This window comes from Aulostomus chinensis, chromosome 14 (assembly GCF_037954235.1).
Source record: "Aulostomus chinensis isolate RoL2024-O1b breed Wild chromosome 14, RoL_Achi_v1.0, whole genome shotgun sequence".
NCBI classification, from domain to species: domain Eukaryota; kingdom Metazoa; phylum Chordata; class Actinopteri; order Syngnathiformes; family Aulostomidae; genus Aulostomus; species Aulostomus chinensis.
The window spans coordinates 19,483,298-19,504,915 of NC_141333.1; the positions used below are offsets into that span (position 1 = coordinate 19,483,298).

The 21,618-nt window shown below is 39.2% G+C and overlaps 1 protein-coding gene across 6 annotated transcripts in view; it reads right to left on the bottom strand.

Annotated features, from left to right (window-relative positions):
* The window catches only part of ptprfa (protein tyrosine phosphatase receptor type Fa), a 344,773-nt gene that overhangs the window by 59,441 nt on the left and 263,714 nt on the right, over positions 1–21,618 (bottom strand). For 4 of the 6 annotated variants that reach the window (XM_086224174.1, XM_086224172.1, XM_086224173.1 and 1 more), the window contains 5 exons: positions 11,991–12,108; positions 7,193–7,774; positions 6,475–6,572; positions 4,156–4,412; positions 2,352–2,433 (listed from right to left, as the gene is read on the bottom strand). In XM_086224174.1, coding sequence (XP_086080300.1) covers positions 2,352–2,433; positions 4,156–4,412; positions 6,475–6,572; positions 7,193–7,774; positions 11,991–12,108 — 1,137 coding nt within the window. Of the gene's footprint in view, positions 1–2,351; positions 2,434–4,155; positions 4,413–6,474; positions 6,585–7,192; positions 7,775–11,990; positions 12,109–21,618 lie in introns of all 6 variants that reach the window. The other 2 variants (XM_086224169.1, XM_086224168.1) reach the window with 1 other exon arrangement.

The following is a 21,618-nucleotide window of genomic DNA, read 5'->3' on the forward strand; positions in this document are numbered from 1 at the left end:
TCCAAACAATATTTCATTGATGAAGTGCAGGGTTTAGGTACCAGATATTCAGCTGGGGAGACATTTATTCATCTCATCTTAAAAGACTAGATATAGATGTATGTATGAAATCTGAATGTGGTGCTAACTTGTAACTTTGGACTTTATTCCCTCAAACCCCATTACCTGGTACATCGGATTCCTTCTGAGAAGGTAGAAATGAGAAAAAAAGTAGCAGTGTCCTTAACTCAATTTATTAATTGTTCGTCATTTGTGTTTACTCAAATTGAGTTTTTTTTCTTCTGATCTTTTGGGGTTTTCTGGTCATTTCTGCTTGAAACAACAATTATTGTTCAGTCGCTTGTTCAAACAAATAATTTTCATATAGTGGTTATAATTGGTAGCCACTTTAAGTAAGCCTCACTTCAGCATATTCCACTGCAAACAAAAGTTCTAAAACTAGATCACTATGAAGAATACCAGAGATGGATATCGCCAAGTTTGAAGGCCTGCAGTGACTTTCAAGTACATTTGTAAGGTCGTGGCTTCATTAGACAAGCTTCACTGTTCCTATTCTGTCCAAGCATGTGTGTCTGAGAATCTCTATCTGCAACAAGCTCCCTATCTTCCCTTTATATCACAAGAGGGAGACTTACCTGCCGCCGATCAATGCTCAAGGTGACACTGACATACAGTACAGAGAAAACTGTTGCTATGATCACAGGAGAAGCTTCAACCACAAACAGAGCACCTCTGTGACCTTTTTCCCAGTCTTGATAGCTGAGTCTATTTGTGAAGCGAAATAACTCACTTTATCAGTCAAACAAGAAAGACTTAGGATTTAGCCTTCTCCAAAATATGAATGCTTTTGCAGTTGAGCAGAATCAATATCCTCTGTGGTTTATCATATTAAAGAACTGGTACATTGACTATGCGGGAAAACTTTTCTGCAGTTGGGAATACAAAAAAGGAAAAATGCTGACTACTATGCAGCAGAGCAGATATAACAAATAACTCATATTGAATTGAATAGCATGTGGACAGAAGCACTTGTGTGATAATAACACTGTATATCATACCAATGTTTGCTGACACAATCACTTCAGTTTGAAAGCATCACAGATGAATGCAGCATTCAGTCAATAAAACCAAGGCATCAGAACTTTTCACACAATGTAAAAACTATGTTTGTAACTACATCTACAATCCAGGTCATAAAGTGAAAGTGTAAATGAATGAGATTTCTACTCTGGCTCACCTGTGCATGTGCAGGACCTGATCAATAAATTAAAAGAGAACTTAACATCAAGTATTTCTTTGTGAACTGATGAGCAAGCTAGTTTAAACAAGGCTGCAGCAAATAATGAGCACACAGCCAGACAATAATAGTTACAAATGTTACAATGCAACAAAATGTATGTATGAAAAACACAACTATTTTGTTTTATGTAATAATTGCCAATCATGAAATATCTGCCTATAACATAATATGTTTTTAATTAGGAATGTAATCCCAACAATGTGATAGCATACCAGCTATGTATTCAAATTTCTAAACCTATCACGTGTTAACCATTTATTTTATACACGTAAAAAAATGTATCCATTTATCATAAACTGGCTACATCTGTGTTCCTAAATTTACACTTCAGTTGCTTTTACACTGGACTGTAATCTGCTAATTTGCCCGTCTTTTTTCTGGTCCAAGGTTTTAGACAGAGTGCGGCAAATGAGGGTCAGTTTTGGCCTGGCAATATTCCTCCTCTGAGGGTACACTTATTGCCACCTCCATTGCTATGTAAATCCAAGCTGTCAAGGTGTGAGGTGGGTGGGGGTGTCGATGATGACGCAAACTCGCAAACAAAACACTCGCTGGTTCTCCTGCATCAAATACCTCCAAGAATGTCGACACCGATGCTGCTGGCAGCCAGAGAGGCAAATTGCTGTTTTATAACTTGTCCCTGTCACGGGGCTAAAAATCCCTCCGATGCATGTTGTGCATCACTGTTCACGCTCAACTTTGTGCTGCATGTCATGTCACATGTTTATGCCCACACAAGTGGCGGCTTTTTTGAAGAGGAATATTACGCCTTCATTTCACATGGACAAGACTGCAAATTCCTGCCTCTACGTACCTAGCAGCAAATTTTGTGCACTCTGTGTTTAAAAAAGGGCTTTTGTTAGTAGAATGGCCATTAGAGACCAGTTACTCCAGCGGTGCCTTTCTGGGATTTAGGACCTCATCCAAATGTGTGCTGCTTCGTGAATCTGGCCCTATAACGATGGACAACCACAACCTTAACAAATAACATGCATGGGCGAACAAACATTTTTCCCCTGGACCAGATCAATACATGAACCCATCCACTCACCTCATATATGTCCATGTCTTCAGGGTTCTCCCATCTCCTCAGAGAAGCTGGGGTGACAGGAACAACCACGATGTAGTACCACCTGCATCATGAACAGACACACAACTGCATTACATGTTAGATCGATTTTCAATTTGGCCCATTTTTCTTGCTTCTAATGCACCGCTACATTGTTTAGTGGAAGATTAAGCAATTCAACGTCTATCATGGAATATGGCAGAGCTTCAACAGCGCGCAACGTTCTTGTTTACGCATTAAGGAGCAAAACTGAATCTGTTCATTCTAAACTTGACAGGACATATGTATACAGATGTCTGGCCTAAGGAAATAGAGTTAAGCTCTAAAGGAGAATATCAGCAGGACAGTTTCTATTTTATTGTCTTTCATCATGTATAATTCATGTGTTCTGGAATGAAACTACAGGGTCACCACTGAAATGCTAACAGCCGCAGGTAGCTTGCTTACTACTGTAATTTAAAAAAAAAAATCAGCATGTTGGCATGATGCCAACATATTAGCATGCTAACAGCTGCAGCTAACTTGCCATTTGCTATCACATAGCAATGCAAGCATCATATTAAATGTACTACAAGATTATGTTCAGCAAGGATATTGCCACTGTTAGCATTCAGTATTGCATTGTAAGATATCAATTGCCTCTTTGAGGGGACTTAATAATATCATATATGACAGCCGTTAGATTGCCAAGGAGATTTCCTCAAGGCATTCCTCACATTTTAATATCAAGTGAAAACTGCCTCTTTTACTGGACTTGACTATTGATATGTGAAACAGCTGTAATGTCGCTACGGTTTCCCACCAACTCATCTCTGTCTGTCAGCTAGCAATCATAATGACTAAGCACATTTCATGTCTATCTGTAACCCAAAGGGGGAAAAAAAGTCTCTTGAACAGTGGCTTTTCTCATTCAAACCCTATCTACCTTGCCGCTGTTGCAGGATGTGCTTGCCAGACCTGCTCTACTTGTAAAGTGTCAGGAGATAACTTTTGCTGTGATTTGGTGCTTTACAAATAAAATTGACTTGACTTGTACTTACTATATTTTAACACAAACATCCATACTCTCTTCTCCTTGTATTCTAAAACCAGGCTTGTTACTTTGGTTTTGCAAGACAGAGAAAATGATGTAAAAGCTATAACAAGAGAAACAGATGAGAGATTTGTCCACAATACAGCATAGCTGGTGGTAATGGTGGCCACTTCCCAACAAATAGAGAGGAAGACAAAGAAAACATCCGCCGAAAGTTTGAATGAGGCCATGTTTATTACTTAAAAAAATTAACAGGAACAAGCTTAAGAAACTCAGTGGAGAAATTACATCATAGTGCAGTGAATCTGATGTGGAGCAGTAGCATTGACATGAATGATAACATACAGTCAGTGAAAGTGATCAACCCCAAACCATTTCCCAATTGAATCTATTTTCTTGTCTTTGTTGTCTCAAAGATGCACTGCGCACTGAACCCTTTGTTTATGTATTAGTTTCAAATATTTTATTTCATTTCATGTTTTTTTTTTCAGTGAAGTGATTCTGAAAAACAATCAATTTTTTTTTACTTTTAAGTACATTTAGATCCCTGAACATTTTTATTTGACTAGGTAAACAGACTGAATCTGTGCTTTCGCCAGAGTTTTTGTTTTACATATTTGTACTTGAATAATGAATGAGAAACCAACCTGATATGAGCCAAGGATTGAAGACAAAGTTAATTTCAGAGCCATTCTCTAACATCATGAATGAGGCATATTTTTCCAGCAGGTGGAAAGAACCGACAGAACGTACCTGACAGGAGCTCCAGCAGGAGGTCTGGGCAGACTGATGGTCACTTTGCCACCCTCTTCCAGGTCATGTTCATACTGGGCAGGTTTCATCCTCAACAGGTCTGGAGCAGTTCGGATGGAAACCTGCTGTTGCAGACCGCCTGCGCTGTTGCCCCGACTCATCAGCACAAAGGAATATTCAGTGTCTGGCTGCAGCTGTGTGATCAGCTTCCTCTTCAAGTTGCCTTGAACCTCCACACTCTGCTGGTTGTAGAGGATCTGAAAGAGGACAGATGTATTTTACCGGTTAGAAGTCAGAGTGAATGATTACATAATCTGGTCATCACCATCTCTGAATACCTCACTTTTAAGTTACTTTAATTCACAGAATACAATGAATAAATCTCTTTTTTTATTCCATGCATAATCAAAAATAACAAAAACAACAAAAAAAACTTGCACAAGACATGCAGAAGGCGGACGAGGCTGATTGATACTCTATTGACTGTAGGTGTGACTGTGAGTGTGAATGATTGTCTGTCTCTATGTGTTGGCCCTGCAATGGATTGGTGACCCATCCAGGGTGAACCCCGCCTCTCACCCAAAGGCTGCTGGGATAGGCTCCAGCCCCCCCAAGACCCTTAACAGAAAAGCTGTAGAAAATGGATGGATGGAACTTGTGATTTTAAGGGAAGTTCTGTGCTGTAACTATTTATTTTCGGTCTGTTCTGAGTTTTTGCCTATGCATAATACCAGACTCAAAGAATGCACCACTGTAAAACAACATTTTCCTCTTTTTTTTTAATCCAATAAAGACAGAGGTGTATCACACTAGAAAAAAATATTTAAAGAGACACACAAATATTGGGTGTTGAATGAAATATTTTGATCTTATATCATTGTGCGATTTTGACTTTTTAAAACCCTCAAGTGGTCCGTGCCAAGAGATGAGATGCCAATAGAGTATGATTTACTTCCCTGCTATTATTTAGTTGCTGCTCTTTGGACATAACTTTTGCCTTTGCACTTTAGTTCATCATCAGAGCGAAACAGAGCCAAAGGCTGAGTGACAAGACAGAATGGCCCCCTCACAAATAGCCTATCATAAACAACACGCACAGGCAGAATTTAATATGGTGAGAATTGATTTTCACGTGGATATATGGAACTGCTGTTCACTGAAAAATAATTGAAAGCTACTGAATGACACGCATTCCATTTGGTTCATACCATTAAAACTTTTTTTTTACTTTGATTAATTACAAAAAAAGTGTTTTTGTATTTATTTATCATTTTAATGCATTAATCGTGACAATCTAAGTCAGGATTTTTTTCTTGCATTTTTATTGTTCTCATCGAATGAAAAAAAAAGATTTGAATTAAAAATTTGAATTTAATTTTTACACAGACTTTGTTTTTTGAGTTTTCACAGACTGATATGCGATTAGATGGCATGATTGTTGTAATTAGCATTTTTTTGTATGTCTCTTTATTTTGCATTGCTCAAAGAGAAGACTGTGATGCAAAGGCCTACAGGTAGTTGAGCGAATGAGAGTTAAGTGAGGATGACGATAGTGGCAGTGATGATAAACACTGCCAGAAAAAGAAGAAATGCTAGCTCTACTGACAGTGGCGCTAAGATGCATGTTGATGTCCAATTTATTAGATAGATGATTAATCGTAATTTTCTCCCAATCTATAATCAACACTGTGATGTGATTCCTTAGATGTTCCATCTTTTATTTTAACCTGCAATGGTCTTCTAGAATAGAAGGAATGGATATATTTTCCAAAATAACTTGTCATTTCTAATGGAACGTCTGCCATTTTTGTTGAAAAAAATTAAAAATAGAATGGCCTGCGAACAAGTGACAGTGTAAAAGATGATATACTTTTGTCTATTGTAGAGGTAAATAAACAACTATGCCACGAAAACCTTTGCATATGCAAGAAAATGGCTTTTCAATATCTATCATCCGTAATGACCTATGTGAAACAGTTGACATGCTGTTCATCACAAAACATGAAAAACAAAACAAAATATCTCCTAATTGGAAGAATGACCATTTTTGCTTTGAATAATCATCTTAATTGTTACATTTTATATCAGAATTACTTTAATTAACAGACAGGATGTAGCCTTTGCACTGGAGGAGAGGTCATCTGGTACCCATCCTTCATTGAGTGTTCTTAACCACAACATTCTAGTTGGTGGGCTCACTGTGGAGGCCAAGTTACTGCTTCTGTCCTCCAGGTTCCCTAATTGAGCAACTGCATCTAGTTGTGTAATTTGTTGTTTGTTATGTTTCAGTTCTGCAGCTGCTGACTGGGCCAAACTTACCTTGAGAGGCACTTGAGATATGTAGGTTTCTGGTACATCCCAGGTCAGTAGGACAGACGTTTTCATCACAGTCTTCACACCAAAGTTCTTGGTGAACACTGAAGGAAGCTCTGGATGATTATTAGGTGGTTAATTTAATTGCAGATACAATAAAAATGTTTCATAGGTGGAGTTGAAAGTTGATCAGAATGAGTAAACAATTACCTGCTCCAAGTTTTCATAAATATAACAACACCAACACTGTATTATTTGGACACAATATCAGCCTCAATGTAATGATTTTAAAATTCTTCCCCGGTTTATGTCTTCTGCCTAATCAGGCTATAATTATAGATGTAACTTACTGTAACTGTGCATGTAAAGCCACTCAGTGACAAAGTGATGTAGGCAGCTTTGTTTTATCTCAAGTGTTTTCAGACTTCATGTTTTTAAATTTAAAAAGAGAATACTTCTAATTATGTCTACCAACGCACATCTGGTAAACCTTCTTAGAGAAGGTAGCATATGCAGTGTTGTTTTCATAGAAGGCACGGCAGGCACGATTGTTGATGCGTTACTCATCTTGATATGCTTAATCTGTGGAAATCATAAAATGTTATCAACAGTGGTTTTGCTAATCATAGAAAAGAGTAAGATCTCAACTGTTCTAATGAAGATGCACCATGAATGTCCAGTAAAAAACAGCAAGGCTAGATGTCCAGAGTGCAAAGGTTCCTACCTGGCATGGACGTGGACATTGTTCTGCTCTGAATACTTGGGCTGATTGGTCCGCCCCCCTTGCTGGTGAAGGCTTGGACTCTGATGTCATAGGTGGTGTCAGGCTGCAAACCTTGGATGGTCATTTGTGTTTCTGTAGTACTGTTAGTGCTGTTATTCTGGCTATTGATATCTCGATAGACTACCATGTACTTGACAATCTTGCCATTCCTCTCAGCCAGAGGAGGGGGCTCCCAGGCCAGCTTGGTGGAGGTGGCAGTCAGGCCTGCCACACTCAGATTCAGGGGATAGCTGGTGGGAATATCCTCAGGGGTGCTGATCTCCTTTATATACTCTTCGCCATTGCCAGCTCTGTTTTTGGCGCACAGCTTAAAGATGTAGGTGGCTCCCCTGTGGAGGCCGGTGACTGTGAAATGATCATCTGTTTTTCTGAAGTCTTTGACAAAAAATGCTTCCTCCTCGGCTCTCTTGTACATCAACTGGTATCCCACATGTTCCCCAACCATTTCTTTAGGGGGCTGCCACTGGATCAGGGCAGTGTTGCCTATGGTGGTGCTTATCATCATAGTAGGTTTGCCGGGCACTAGAAGACAGGAAACATTCCTCATTTGTCCTGTTTTCTCATTGAATTGATTCCATGTTGAATTCTTAAGATTCAATGGGGGTCATACAATTAAAGATACACTACAGACTGCTGTAAAATATGATAAGACAGTTGTACAGCTAGCATGTGTGATGGAGGGAAAAGTATCAGGAACTCAAGACCAACAAATCAAAACGCCAGATCAGAAAGTATTCTTAGATATTATGATGGAGAGCTGAAAATGAATATTCATTTCAGTCACTATCAATACTTAAGGGATATATTTCTTCATGACGATCAGTAGAAAAACAAATTTTTTGGGCAGTCAGACTGCTCAAGCTGGCAGGGCAACCTGTATCTATTTAATCATCAATCAGTCTTTTTCCTCACTTTATGTTTCTGTTGTTGCATATGTCAGTAGTGAAACTGCAATAAACAGAAAAATGCACTGAAATGTTGAATGATGAAGCTGTTTGTGTATCATTCAAGGCCTGCTTCATTTTAAAGGGATGTGAGTGCCAGGGAGGGAGAAAGCAAAGGGTTTGTTCATGTAACTGAACTACAAATGGGTCAAGCTGCCCAGCAACATGAGGTACTATACTGTATATCTTCCGACTGTGAATGTCACTCGGATAATGGCTGTCAATAATGCAAAAATTATTTTCATTTCATTTTAATTTTAATACTATCAAGATGTTTCTCTGTAGATGTGGTGGCATTGTGGAATATTTTTTATCTTCGAGATTCATTTTTCAGAGACAGAATATCAGATTTCATTTTCTTAAAGGCTTTTTAGTCTTTTGTACAGACCCCCAAGATTTATTATTGATGGGTTCATTAATTATCATAAAGGAAACATCCAGGGATGTATGGTAGCATTCACCAGTAAAAAAAAAAGGACAGAGACACTGTCACATCAGTTCCCTCTTTCTTAAAGAATACTAAAGATGTACTCAGCTGCCCTCATAACTGTTGCCTGCACAGCTCAACAATCCTTGCCTCATTTGGTATGGAGAGTCTTTACACCTACATCAGCATGATTCCCAAGCCCAACCCCCAAATTCATTCCTCTTGGAAATGCTGAACCTTGTGCTATCCAAAAAATACTTCAGATTTGAGGATCACTACAATCTTCAAGCAAAGGGAACAGCTATGGGAACACCAGTGGGGCTCCATCATTTGCTTTGCTGGTAGTGGCACACTGGGAAGGAACATATATCTACCATTCCACCACAAACCTTTTTCGTGCCACTATCAGGCTGTGGAAACGATATTTGGGTGATTTCCTGGTTTTTGGGATGGCACCGTTGAAGAGCTGAAACTGTTCAATGATCATGTCAACTCAAGCAGCTCCTTTTGGAAATTCACTCTAGAACACCATCCACCTCTTCCATCAACTTTCTAGATCTCACAATTTTCAAAGATCCTGATGGGCAGGTCCAGAGCACCATCTACAGCAGGGGTGCCCAACCTTTTTTGACCCAAGATCTACTTTTCAACTTGCCAGCCTCCTGAGATCTACCAGTCTAGTTTCAACATCGCAAACTCACACACATTGTTTTTGGCCTGCAGTAATTAACCTCACAACACTGTTCCACAACCACTTGACATCTGATGATGAAAAGATGAACATTGGGTCCAAAGTCAGAAACATTTTTTTTTTAGTGTCATTGTGCAAAATATCAAGAAATAGCAACCATTTCAGCCTCATAAACCAACTTAGAAAAAGAAAACACTGTGGTAAAGCAGACATTAACGGGTTTAACTGAACACAACATAGACACCTGGAAAAGGTGCCTGCTGAAAAATGCCACACTGAAAGTGTTTTCAAAACTTTTGAAAACAATCCCAGAACAGAGGTGGTTAATGTTTCTGAATAAAGTGATTGAAAACTCAGTGATATTTCAAAAGCAGTCATTCTTCACAACAACCTCAGATCAGAAAGTGACGCAAATCCATTAAACCTCTGGTTTACTCAACCTTCTCAATAGTGGGAACATCATCAAAGAGCACCACCAGTTACGATGTGTTTGGTCATGATGGGGTTCTTCTTCTCCAGCTCCTTCTGCTGATGCTCAAACTTATCTTTTTCTGCAGACCAAGAAAAGACAGTGCTGCGTGGAGGCATTTTTCGAGGGAAAATCCCTCTCATAACTCCCGTGTAGCGTTTTAAAATGGTGCTCCAGATTCCCTGTCTTTGATGACTCCACCGTTGCATTGCAGATCAGGCAAACCGACTTTGAATGAGAATAAACAAAAAAATATTTTTCATCCCATTCATGGTGAAAGTGGTTTTGCCTCGTTTCGAATCAGTCATGTTAGCTTGCCAGCTACTGTTGACAGCTGTCAACTTCCTGTCGCGCATTTGATCCCAACATACATGCTGATGTTACATTGGTTATGTTAATGCAACCTACTTTTTTTTTTTAACTTTTTGTGTTTCTGTGTTACCCATGGTGTGACTGATAGGATGTGCAGGCAATGACTCACATTTAATCAAACTTTATTACACAAACACACACACACAAACACAAAGACATGCATTTTTTTCATTTTTCCCACACACTCTTCTCGATCGAATTGGGTTCAGTCTGCAGTCGACCAGTAGACCGCAATCAACTGGTTGGGCATGCCAGATCTACAAGAAACCTATGGAATGCAACACAATGCTTCATGGCTCCCGAAACACCTGAAAACAAACATTCCAAAGGGCCAATTTTTGTGTTTGAGGCAAAATTGTTCAGATTCATTGGATTTTGAACAACAAACAGAAGATATAAAATCCACTTTTGTGTGGACTGGGCTCCAAAGAAACAAACTTTTCATCAGAAGCAAAAGCTTGCCAACATGCATCCAGTGTTTCCAGGTCTGGCCTACTCACAACTAAGGAAAGGCCTCCCAAAGACAACCGCTTGTGCATCATTACAAAGTTCAGCCACTGTCACCAAGAAGTGCGCATGATAATCACCAAACACTGGCACATCTTGCAGGCTGAAAAGACACTTGATAACTTCACCAAAACAGCTCCCTTGTTACTTTAAAAAAAATCCCCCTCCATCAAGGAGGAATAGTTCACATCTTTCAGCCAAAGCAAACACAATCCCCTTGGCCTGCTATCAAAGGCAGTTACAGATGAAGCTGATGCAGCCAATGTTGCAACACAACAAAAGTGACATTTTTCACTCATCCACACACTGGAAAAAAGCTTATCATCATATAGTTCATTTATTGTCACACTTCTTCAGTCGTGTACAAACTAAGCTGTCTGTGGAAAAGCTTATGTTGGCCGGACAAAGCTCTGTCTAAAACAAAGGATATCTGAACATAAAACAGCAATAAGCACAGGAAACTTGGAATATGGGAAGGCCAAGCACTATCATGAAGCCAATCACTGGTCCCCAGCATCATTTCATTTTGTTGGTCTCGCACATGTAAGAGGCAGGGACACTGCAGAGCTGCTCTCTCTCTCTCAAAGAGAAATGTTTTGGATTCATACAACATAATGACTCATGCTGGTCAAAATGATGACTATAGCTTACAATCATTTCTGTAAAGGTGTGTATCATTACTTTGAAGTCTGTTGTGACCCACTGTAAATAATGTGCCCTTGGACTGTTCACTTGAACCTATGTTGTAGACTATTGTCCCAATCATTGCTCTTTTTCCATTTGTCCATTGATGATCTTTTTCAGAAGAAGTACTCTGAATGATGTTTACATTATGTAACTAAGCATACAACCATTTTTCCTGAATATTGTTTTTGACTTTGAATGTAGATCTACAATATGACCACATGACTGTGAGACTCTCTCTTTAAGAGAATCTGCTACTAACAGGTGTTCCATATCATTGCGATTGAAGTGACAACCTTTATAAGCCAGTTGAAGATTGCTTAAAATCATATCCTGACCAAGGCCAAAGACAACAGGCTGAAATGCTGACATTTGACCAAGCCAAAGAATAAATGGTGCCATAGAGGAACTGTCTCTGTCCTTGTTTTACTCGTGGGTGCTACCATACATCCCTGGATGTTCTTTTTAATACAAATGTTTTATGGTTTAGCACCACATCAAGCATTTTGTGTATTTTGAGAAGTGTATCCAACCATCCCACTGAAGGGGTTTATTAATTGTATAGTCATTCATAGTTTGGATTAATATAAAATAGGTTACCAAAGCATTAAAGGCAATGCAACGTACCTACACACAGCACTCACCTGCTCCTGAGGTGGTGACCACCTTGGCCTTGCTGTGAGCTCCATCGCCCTTAGTAGTATAAGCTCCCACGGTCACTGAGTAGCTCGTCTCTGGGAGCAGACCTGTTATGATTGCCTCCTGTTATGGAGCGAGACAAGGGAGGTGGGGGGCGCACATGAAAGGAGACAAGGGCAGAGAAAAAGAGAAACTTTCAGGTTCAGATACTGGCAACTGGCTGATGCTACATTGCACTCAGGCACATTAAACAAGTGAGGTGACCACAACACTCACAGGATTTTCATACAGCTCTTTATCTGGAAAAATGTTGGGGAGGATCCTGCATGTAAACCTACCAGAAAAGCATTTACTTGAGGAGTTGAGAGCATCATAATTTGATGTTATAATAAGAGTATGTGTTGGGGTGGATGCCAGGGTGGAGGTGCTGGTGTAGAATTGTATACTTAAGTCTAATGGACGATGAATGTAAAGCCATTCATGTATTATAAAAGGCACCTTATTTTATGAGGACAAACACATTACAAAAAAAACAAAAAAAACCTGAATATTTACCTTTAGGAAAACACATGGACATTTTAATACATGATTCTCAATTATAAAAAAAAATTCTTGGTAAAGCAGCAGAACATACAGCCTGTCAGCTGTAAAGAGTCCATAACAAGGCTGAGATAGCAAGGAATTATAGTTGCTTATGGGTAGAGACTGGAGAGGAATAGCAGAGATGAAGCAGCTCATAATGAGTGAAAACTGGAAGTGACATGGTGGTGGAGTTATGGGTGTGTGTGGACAGGATGATAGTTCTAGCAGAGAACTCTCATTTATTTACCCCATCAGACCAGCGCCTCCCCCCAGAGCTGAGGGCTTGCAGCACCATAGAGATGACGACGCAAATTAGCGAGGCCCTGCCAAAGCAGCCAGAGGTTCAACAAATGACCATGTCTAATTATTATTTTATGGCTGGCAATTTTATATCTGTCACAGGATGTTTAAAATCATCCTCTACTAATTTAAGGACAGTCATGTAAAAAGATGCATTCAGCTGGGTTTTGAAGAGTTAAGAACTTTCCCTCCTTCCTGTTTTCTCTGTAGGGCAAAGAAGGTGCAAGACAAGAGCGAACTGTGACTCTTCTTTTTCTGAAGTCCTCTTAAATCCTCATTATTTTAATGTCGCGGTATTTCCTTTTCACTTGTTGCCAGAGACTTTCTTGCATTAGGAAAGACAAAAGACTCATCGAATGGAGCTTTCATCTCTCTTTCTTAATTGCTTGTGTGTGTGTGTGTGTGTGTGTGTGTGTGTGTGTGTGTGTGTGTGTGTGTGTGTGTGTGTGAATTCTTGTGGACAGAACAGATGCATGTCTGCATATTAAGACAGGAGATGTGTCTCAAGATTAACAGGAGCCATTCAATTAGCATGCACTAACTTCATGTGTTTCAAACATCAAATCATGCTGTCTTCCTCCTACATCCTTTTCAACCCTCATCACCAGCAGGGGGATTTCCACTGATGTGGAGAACTCGTTAGCAGTTAACAAACAGTGTTAACTCATTCCAACTGAGGCCAAAACTAAGGCAGTGGCACTTCTGACAGATTCCGCAATGAATGTTGCAGACCATTCATTTCTAGCCACAGTCAGCATTTTAAATGTGAGATTTCTTTCATTTTTCTTCAAATTTGACATTTGAAATTCAGCCAGGGAGTCTCTTGGCTAATATTTTGAACTTTTACAAGATTAAAAGCACTGTGACTTTGGGTTTTCATACTGCTAAACATTTGATTATGAGTATAAACATAAAGCCCAGTCCACACAATTATATTGAAGGATGTTTCCCTGAAATGAGAGAAAACACTGTTGTTGTTGTGTTTTTTTTCCGGCACCATGATGCTAGGTACTCAAGGAACCCGAGGCACTCTGAGAAAATCTCAGAGACCCACTTGTCTTTCAGACCTCCATGCAAAGGTACATCAAGACGCCAATGTATTGTAGCGACAGACATAATGTCACAAACTACATATATTTAATATTTTAGCTAATCATCTGCACTAAAATAACTGTCACTTGCTCATTGACAGTGTAACCAACCCTGTTCCTAATGGACTCCCCAGGAACATCAGCAGACATCAAAATCTTCCTTTCAATGAGCACTTGTGCATTACATCACATGAAGGCTCTCTTTTTTGCGAATAGATGTATATAAATCCTTTGAAGATACAACCACTATATCAGGCATGATAAATACATTTATTAGATCACAGTAATCGGCAATTGAAAAACACTTAAGGTCACTATGCTCTAAAGGCTGGATAGTTAATCCAGTGGTCATTAAACACCAAATATTGCAAATAAAAACAGCCTTCTTACATTGACAAAGGTCTAGATCATCCATATACAGTCACATGTTTCGTCCAAAAACATGCGACAATGGACTTGCATTAGCACAATAGTTGGCTTCAATTTATCCTATCAGCCCTCTGATTCTATGTAAACACTGTATGGAAGCCAATCAGAAGTCAAAATCAATTGCTACAATGCGCAATGTGTAAATACATTCAGATCATGACAAAAATAAAATCTGTTTCAATAATCATGATAAACTCATTTTCTGTCATAACTCAGAAAGCGGAGAAAAAAACTCACTGATCACCTGATGTCAAACCTAGTTGAGGCACAGGACTTGTAAAGCATCAAACTACTAAAGAGCAGGAAAAAATATCAGCACATTCGCTCTGTGCTCTGTGTTTAATATTAAAACTCTTCAACAGACTGAGTGTACAGATTCATTTCTGTGATATCCGAATGAAATCCAAGCCGGAATTCTTGTTACGTGTTGTAGGAAATACGTCCTAACTATTCATATGCAGGCACCTGTTTCAATATTTTAATTTCTATGTGCTTAAACTTGTATCAGTCAATTCCAGTCGTTCTTGCACTGATTCTGTTGTTATCAAAAGTTTAGTGGAACCATTTAATTGAGACCAAAATCATGTTTTCCCAAAAGGTTAAGAGCTGCTTCAGGGTTTTCATTCTGAATGATTATGCCAGGCAAGCAATGATCCCAACTGTATGATACTGTCAAAATACCTCTGTGAAGCTGTTTTATAGTAGGATTGGGTATAAAATATTCAATTCATAATTTAAATTAAAAATAAAAACTTTAGGGGCAGCATGGCTCGGAGGGAGACTGGCTGTCTAGCAATCGAAGGGTCGCTGGTTCAGTACCCACTTCCCCCAGTGACGATGTCCAAGTCTCCTTGAGCAAGATACTGAACCCCCCCAACCCCCAATGGATAAGCGGAATAGAAAATGGATGGATGTATTACAACTTTCCACAATGGTTCTGTCTTAATATGAATGGTATCCTCAATGTTGCCTTCTCCATACATCAGTGCCTCAGTTCTCTTAAAAGAACTGGAAGATAGACAGCTGACAGGGAAAATTTTAATTCATCAATTTACTGATCAATGATTTGCTAGATGTTTTTACTGTATGCTTATGTTTTTGAGCAATAAACATTGTACTGGAGTGTGATATGTTTCTTGGGGCATCTTTTAGTGGGCGAGCTGATGATGGCTGAGCATCACAGGCAGGTTTATGCCACAAATTGTTTTCTTAAATGTTTTCCTTGAGTTTTCAGAGGAAGTCTTCATATGTTTTATTTGCGAGTTGATACAGTATCTGATCAGTCTGGGAGATAACAAGAAGGCTTGTTACCAAATGTGATGTCATTGTCCACATGGAATATCAACTTACAAAGAGGTGACCTCGAGTGCCTTAAATAAAATGTTTTATTATTATTATGATTAGATTATTATTATCACTAATAATCATAATAACAATAATATAACTATACTGATATTTACATTCACTGCAACAGATCATTAGGAGTTACAAGCATCTGTCATCACTGCATAGTTTTTATTGAATTTTTTTTGCTTATTAAACAGTCTGTCTCCTAATAATTCTAATTAGTCCTTTCCTGTTTGAGGCTAACAGCTACAAGCCCATTGGCTCATACTGAAGACATAAATCTTTAAAACAGCTCCCAATTATATTGTTTTATTATAGCTCTTCCCTCAGGTTATGCTTGGAGGAAGAGACAGAAAGATACAGAGACAGATAAGTACAACAAGGAGAGAAGAAAATGTCAACTGCTGAAAGTTAGACGCAGTAAAAGCAGTTGACATTTCACTTTGAAATGTGGGAGCCCTTTAGCTACATCTTCTCCAACAAACATTTAACAGACAAAGATTTCCTAACCCTAAAATCTGCCTTTCACTTACTCAGGGGTGGGCGTCTTGAAACTGAAGAATTCTCAGACTTCGGGAATCACCCCGAAGTCTTGCGGGGGGAGAAACCCAACCTTAGTCACTTTTTTATACTGGACAGCAATCCGTTTATTTGCCTGTCTTTTTTTCTGTCCCAGGTTTTAGACAAGAGTGTGGCAAACTGGGGGTCACTTTATGCCCCGCAATATTCCTCCTCCGAGGGTACACTTATTTCCGCCTCCATTGTTTATAAATCCAAGCCGTCAATGTGCCGGCGAGATGTGAGGTGGGTGGAGGTGTCAGTCATGATGCAAACTCGCAAACTTAACGCTTCTCCCACGTCAAACACCTCAGAGAATGTCGACACCAACGCTGTTGGCAGCCAGAATGACGAATTGCTGTTATGAAATTTACAGACTGTCACGGGGCGAAATATTCTTCTGACGCATGTAGTACGTCAATGTTCACGAGCAACTTTATGCAGTGCGTAAGGTCACGTTTACACCCACACAAGTGGCGTCTTATTTGAAAAGAGGAATATTATATCTCCATTTCACACGGACAAGACAGCAAATTCCCACCTCTACCTGGCCGCAAATTTGGTGCATTCTGTGTTTAAAAAGGGCTTTTGTGAGTTCAAGAAAACTTGTGGTGCGTAATGGAAAAGCAAATGACATTTTAAACCAAGTATATTTTGGTGCCTCCACATAACCAGATCATAAAACCTTTAACCAAATAATGTAATTTAACGAAGTTACTGTAAGGGAGTAATGATGATATAAAGTTTCCTAAACCACAAAACAACATTAACCTCCACCTATGGGATTATGCTGTGAAAGTAGCGATTTCCACAGGTCCATTATGGAGGGTCCTACTGACTAATACATCTATTGGCAGCATTTCCGTGGTGCTGGCACATACATTTTACAGCTATTTTGTCATTACCATGTAATGTAGTATCAAGACATCATGGCCATTTTATTTTAATGTGATTGTGTAGATTTTCATTTTTTTTTGAAAGTGTAATATTGAAATAGTGTCATTTACAAAACAAGCTTTTCCTATTAAAAGCAACAGGTCTCTTTAATATGTGTCATGGAATATCTGTGTGCGATATGAAATTGCGTTGCACATATCCGCATTTTAAAATGTGAAAATAGTAACTGATTTCCTACTGTGGGTAAATAATTAAGGCACAAAGAGGGTTTACTGATTAACTAAAACAAAAATCTGTAGTGTCATTTCAGCATTGAGCGTTACAACATCACAGGGTTTTAAATGTTATCATAAGCTTGATTAACTAGCGTCATATGGAAACCCAATTGCTTTTCTAATAAAGGCCACTGGACATTACTCAGCCTTTTTTCTGTCAAACACATGTGCATGATTGTATTAGTCTTCATAACCTTGTTTACTAAACTAAAAATCTAAGACAAAGGGCTGTGTTTCGGCCATTTCTGAGAAAAAATAAAATACAGAGCTCATGATAATTAAGCTGCTACCTGAGATGTGAAAATGAACTCACACACCTCTGGATACAAACATCACCATGCACAAGGTAGTGGTGTGAGTTCATCTCTCCCCCATGTCTCTGTCTGCTCTTTGTATAGTACCTTTCAAATCAGTTTAATACCATCCAAATTCTACTGCTATTGCAACTGTCTCTGTACCTGAACCTCTTTTCCACTGTACACACCTGAATACACATGGGTTTTGCAGACTCAGGTAAACCCCCTAACAGCAGTTAAATGATACTCATCCCATTTCCCAAGTTGTCTTTCTGTTGTTTTTTTCTGAAGAGACACTGAAAGGAAGTGAACAATGGTGGAAAAAATAGCACTGAGACTGCATATTGTACTTGTACTTTTTGGCAAGTTTGAATGACAATTAAACTTTTCTCCACTTGTACATGACACACAAATTATGTTTGAAGACTGAGAATTGCTCTGTATTTGCCAGAATTTGGTCCCATTTCATTGGAAAAATAATGCTGTTTTCAGCATATACGCACATTTGTGTTGCCACTGTACATTAACAACATTAACGTATACTGTAGCACAGTATATCTGCTAAATTTGATTAACTCTCCGAAACAATCTTCATAAACAGTGCATTTTACAGCTGTGCCTCATCACATTCATCATTTCTAATGCGGCTTATCAAATGACTTACGCAGAAGCCTTCCCTTCCTCTACATACTGTAAGTTCTATTTGTAATTTCTGCTACAGCCTAACAGGAGCAAGTTCCATTTGAAGTGCTGGGCATTGTTTCTGAATCTGCATAGATAAACTTCTGTTATATTGAGCCCTTCAGTACTGTGAGCAACCCCAAAATATATTCCCATCCTATTTATTTGGACAACAGAAATGTCTGACACAGATGAATGGGTGTATATTCTCAGTCATCCAGGTCATTGTAATTCTCAAAAATAATCAATAAAGGCAACTGGACTCACCTCTTGTAAGTGAACCTCTTGTAAGAGAGTCCAGTTGCCTATATTGATTATTTTTGAGAAGTCTGACACAGATAGCTCTAAAATGAACAAAACAAAACCAAAACATGTATGGCTTGTTATTGAAATTTTAACAGCACTAAGAACAATCACATTTGAAAATCCTCTCAAGTTGGTCTGTTCCAGAAGCCAAAACCATTCCAGAATTAACAATGGCCTGATTCCCAGAAATGCTACAATTTGTTCAAGTGTGTTAAAATTTACTCAGCTACAACTGGCTACAACAAGACTGTTTAAATACTGTGGTCAAGGGGGACAGACAAAATTATGGGTCCCTCCAAACAGGACAAACAGATACAGTAAGTTGCAGTTCTCATCACTGCAGTAGCTTACATAATACCTGAGCCGAGGATTGACATAAAAACTTCATATTGGCTTATTAAGAATTTATATTTATAACAGCGTGAATTCTTCAGTCTTTAGTAACCTTTACCAAACTTTTTTTGGTCTTTTTATTAGACAGTTGCAGTGAAGAAATGACAGGAAATGGGAGGGAGGGGGGATGACATGCAGAGTAGAACCCTAGACCAGAATCGATCCCTGGTTCTCTGCGCCGTCTTAGCCTTTGTGGTATGCACTTAACTGATGTGCCACCGGGGTGCCCTAGTAACCTTGACCTTTGACCTAAAACCACCAAAAACTAATCTGTTTGTCTAACAGTCGGAGAGGTGTTGAGGGGTTCTTCAGATGTTATGAGAACAGTATGGATGGATGAAAAATCTGGAAAGGCCTCATGAATCAAGATTCAGCCATTTAAAGAATAATGATTGGTGGGAATTATGTTTTCTGAGCACAGGGGGTGGCATGGCTCGCAGGTAGAGTGGCCATCTAGCAACGAAAGGGAAGCTGGTTCGATCCTCACTTCCCCCAGTGACCATGCCGAAATGTTCTTGAGCAGGATACTGAACCCCCACTTGCTCCTGATGGCCCTGTGACAGACTGGTGACCCATCCAGGGTGAACCCTGTCTCTCTCCCAATGTCAGTTGGGATAGGCTCCAGCCTGCCCACGACCCTTAACAGATAAGCAGTATCAAAAATGGATGGATGGATCTTTTCTGAGGAGGGTCATAAACTTTTCAACATACCCTGTATCATTGTCTAACTATCCCCCTGCCTTTAATCCCCTGTGGCTCTGAGTTGAAGGCAACAATGGACTGACAAAGAGATAAGCTAAGGTACCGGTGACTAATGAGAACAGTGAAAACAGCTTGTTCAAATAATCCACAATTCCCTAGAGGGACAGCTACAAACTGGGAGGCTCCATGCTGTACCTGTGGTAATGATCTGTAGAACAGATAAATCCTTGGTTCAGCCATGTAATGAGATATGAGTGTGATAGTAAAATTAAACACAGCCTACAGATATATGGTTATACACAACTTATACATGTTTTCAATAGCTCTTCTAAACTTTGTGTTAATATTGTGTCGCAAGGTACTTCCATATCCATATGGTATGTATCATACTCAACATTTTCGATGGGAAAGTAATGCAGGTCAAGGGTTTCTTTTGAGGTGGTAAACACTGAATGCAGGCTTGAAAAAGAGAAAGTGCTGCACACTCTGGTGCTGATGGACAACAGCATCATTGCTTTAGAGGACTGTGATTTTTCAGAATTATCATGTATTGAAGGTCTCCTGATTGTTTTTTTTTTCACGTCTACTCTGCTTGGTGTAGCTTGATTTCCTATTCCTCATTAGGTGTGATATTAGGGAGTGGCCTACAGAAGAACACCTGTATTTCTCCATTGTTGATCTTGGAGATGACCAGAGGGCATTAGCAGACGACATTTGCATGAACAAAAAAAATTGCATGTGTAGACAAAGTGTGTGTGTGTGTGTGTTTTCATGTATCACAATCATTTAAAAAAAAAAAACCCAAATCTAGTTGACACGACAGAGAAGCGGAGACTACACCAGTGAGCTTGTGAGCAAGTCTGCCTTTCTGTTATGGGAACACTTAAATCCTACCACACCTCAAAAACAATGATGTTGTTGTCCTATGTTTCACGATAGACAAGAGGCTTCTTCTATGAGCATCAGCTGTACCATGTATCTATGTTGTTACCACTGTAGTTATGTAAAACCTGTTTAACTGACCAAATCAATAACAGCAACAAATAGGCACAGTAAAAAGTCAGTGATTTTAGTATACAAATAGAATCACGGGATGATACTTTTTTGTGCTCAGATTAATTGTAGGTAATATAAGCAGTTTTTATGAAAGTCTACTTAAGGCAAGCAGTTGAAAATAGTTACATTCTACATATTGATGGTTAAGCTAGACCCCTGCAAGACTGTTAAAACCACTACTCGATAGGACGAAAAAGGGGGACAATGGAGACATTGTCTCCTATGTCTCCCTCAGCCCCTGCCATGGGTGAGATTTGTTTTTCTGGGCTACAACAGAGATGAGCCACAGAGAGGTTGCCATATCTTATCAGATCATGCAATGCTCATGTTTTACAGCCATCGGTGCTAAGAGGGATAAGAGGCCCTTCAAGCATTCTCCTACCATCCAAAAATATGCCTCACTGAGATCTTAAAGTGAGCAAGTTTGCCAGTAGAAAAGTAATACAGATAGAGAAAGTCAAGTCAAAAGCAAACAGTACAGGAATCAGAGAGCCAAGGCTGTGAAAGAACAGCCAATTAAAGCTTTTCCGGTTGCCTGTAAGCTCTGATAATATGGCATGACTGAATTTATTTTGTCATCAAGGTCTTTTTTATGACGAAAAGCAGTAATCTGTTCTGACTGTTGGCAAGCCAGGCCTTCAGTGAAACAACTAAGGGATTTTCGGGCAGCTTCAGTGGAGCTCAGCTCTCCCAGCCCAGCTGAGTAACTTTCAGAAAATC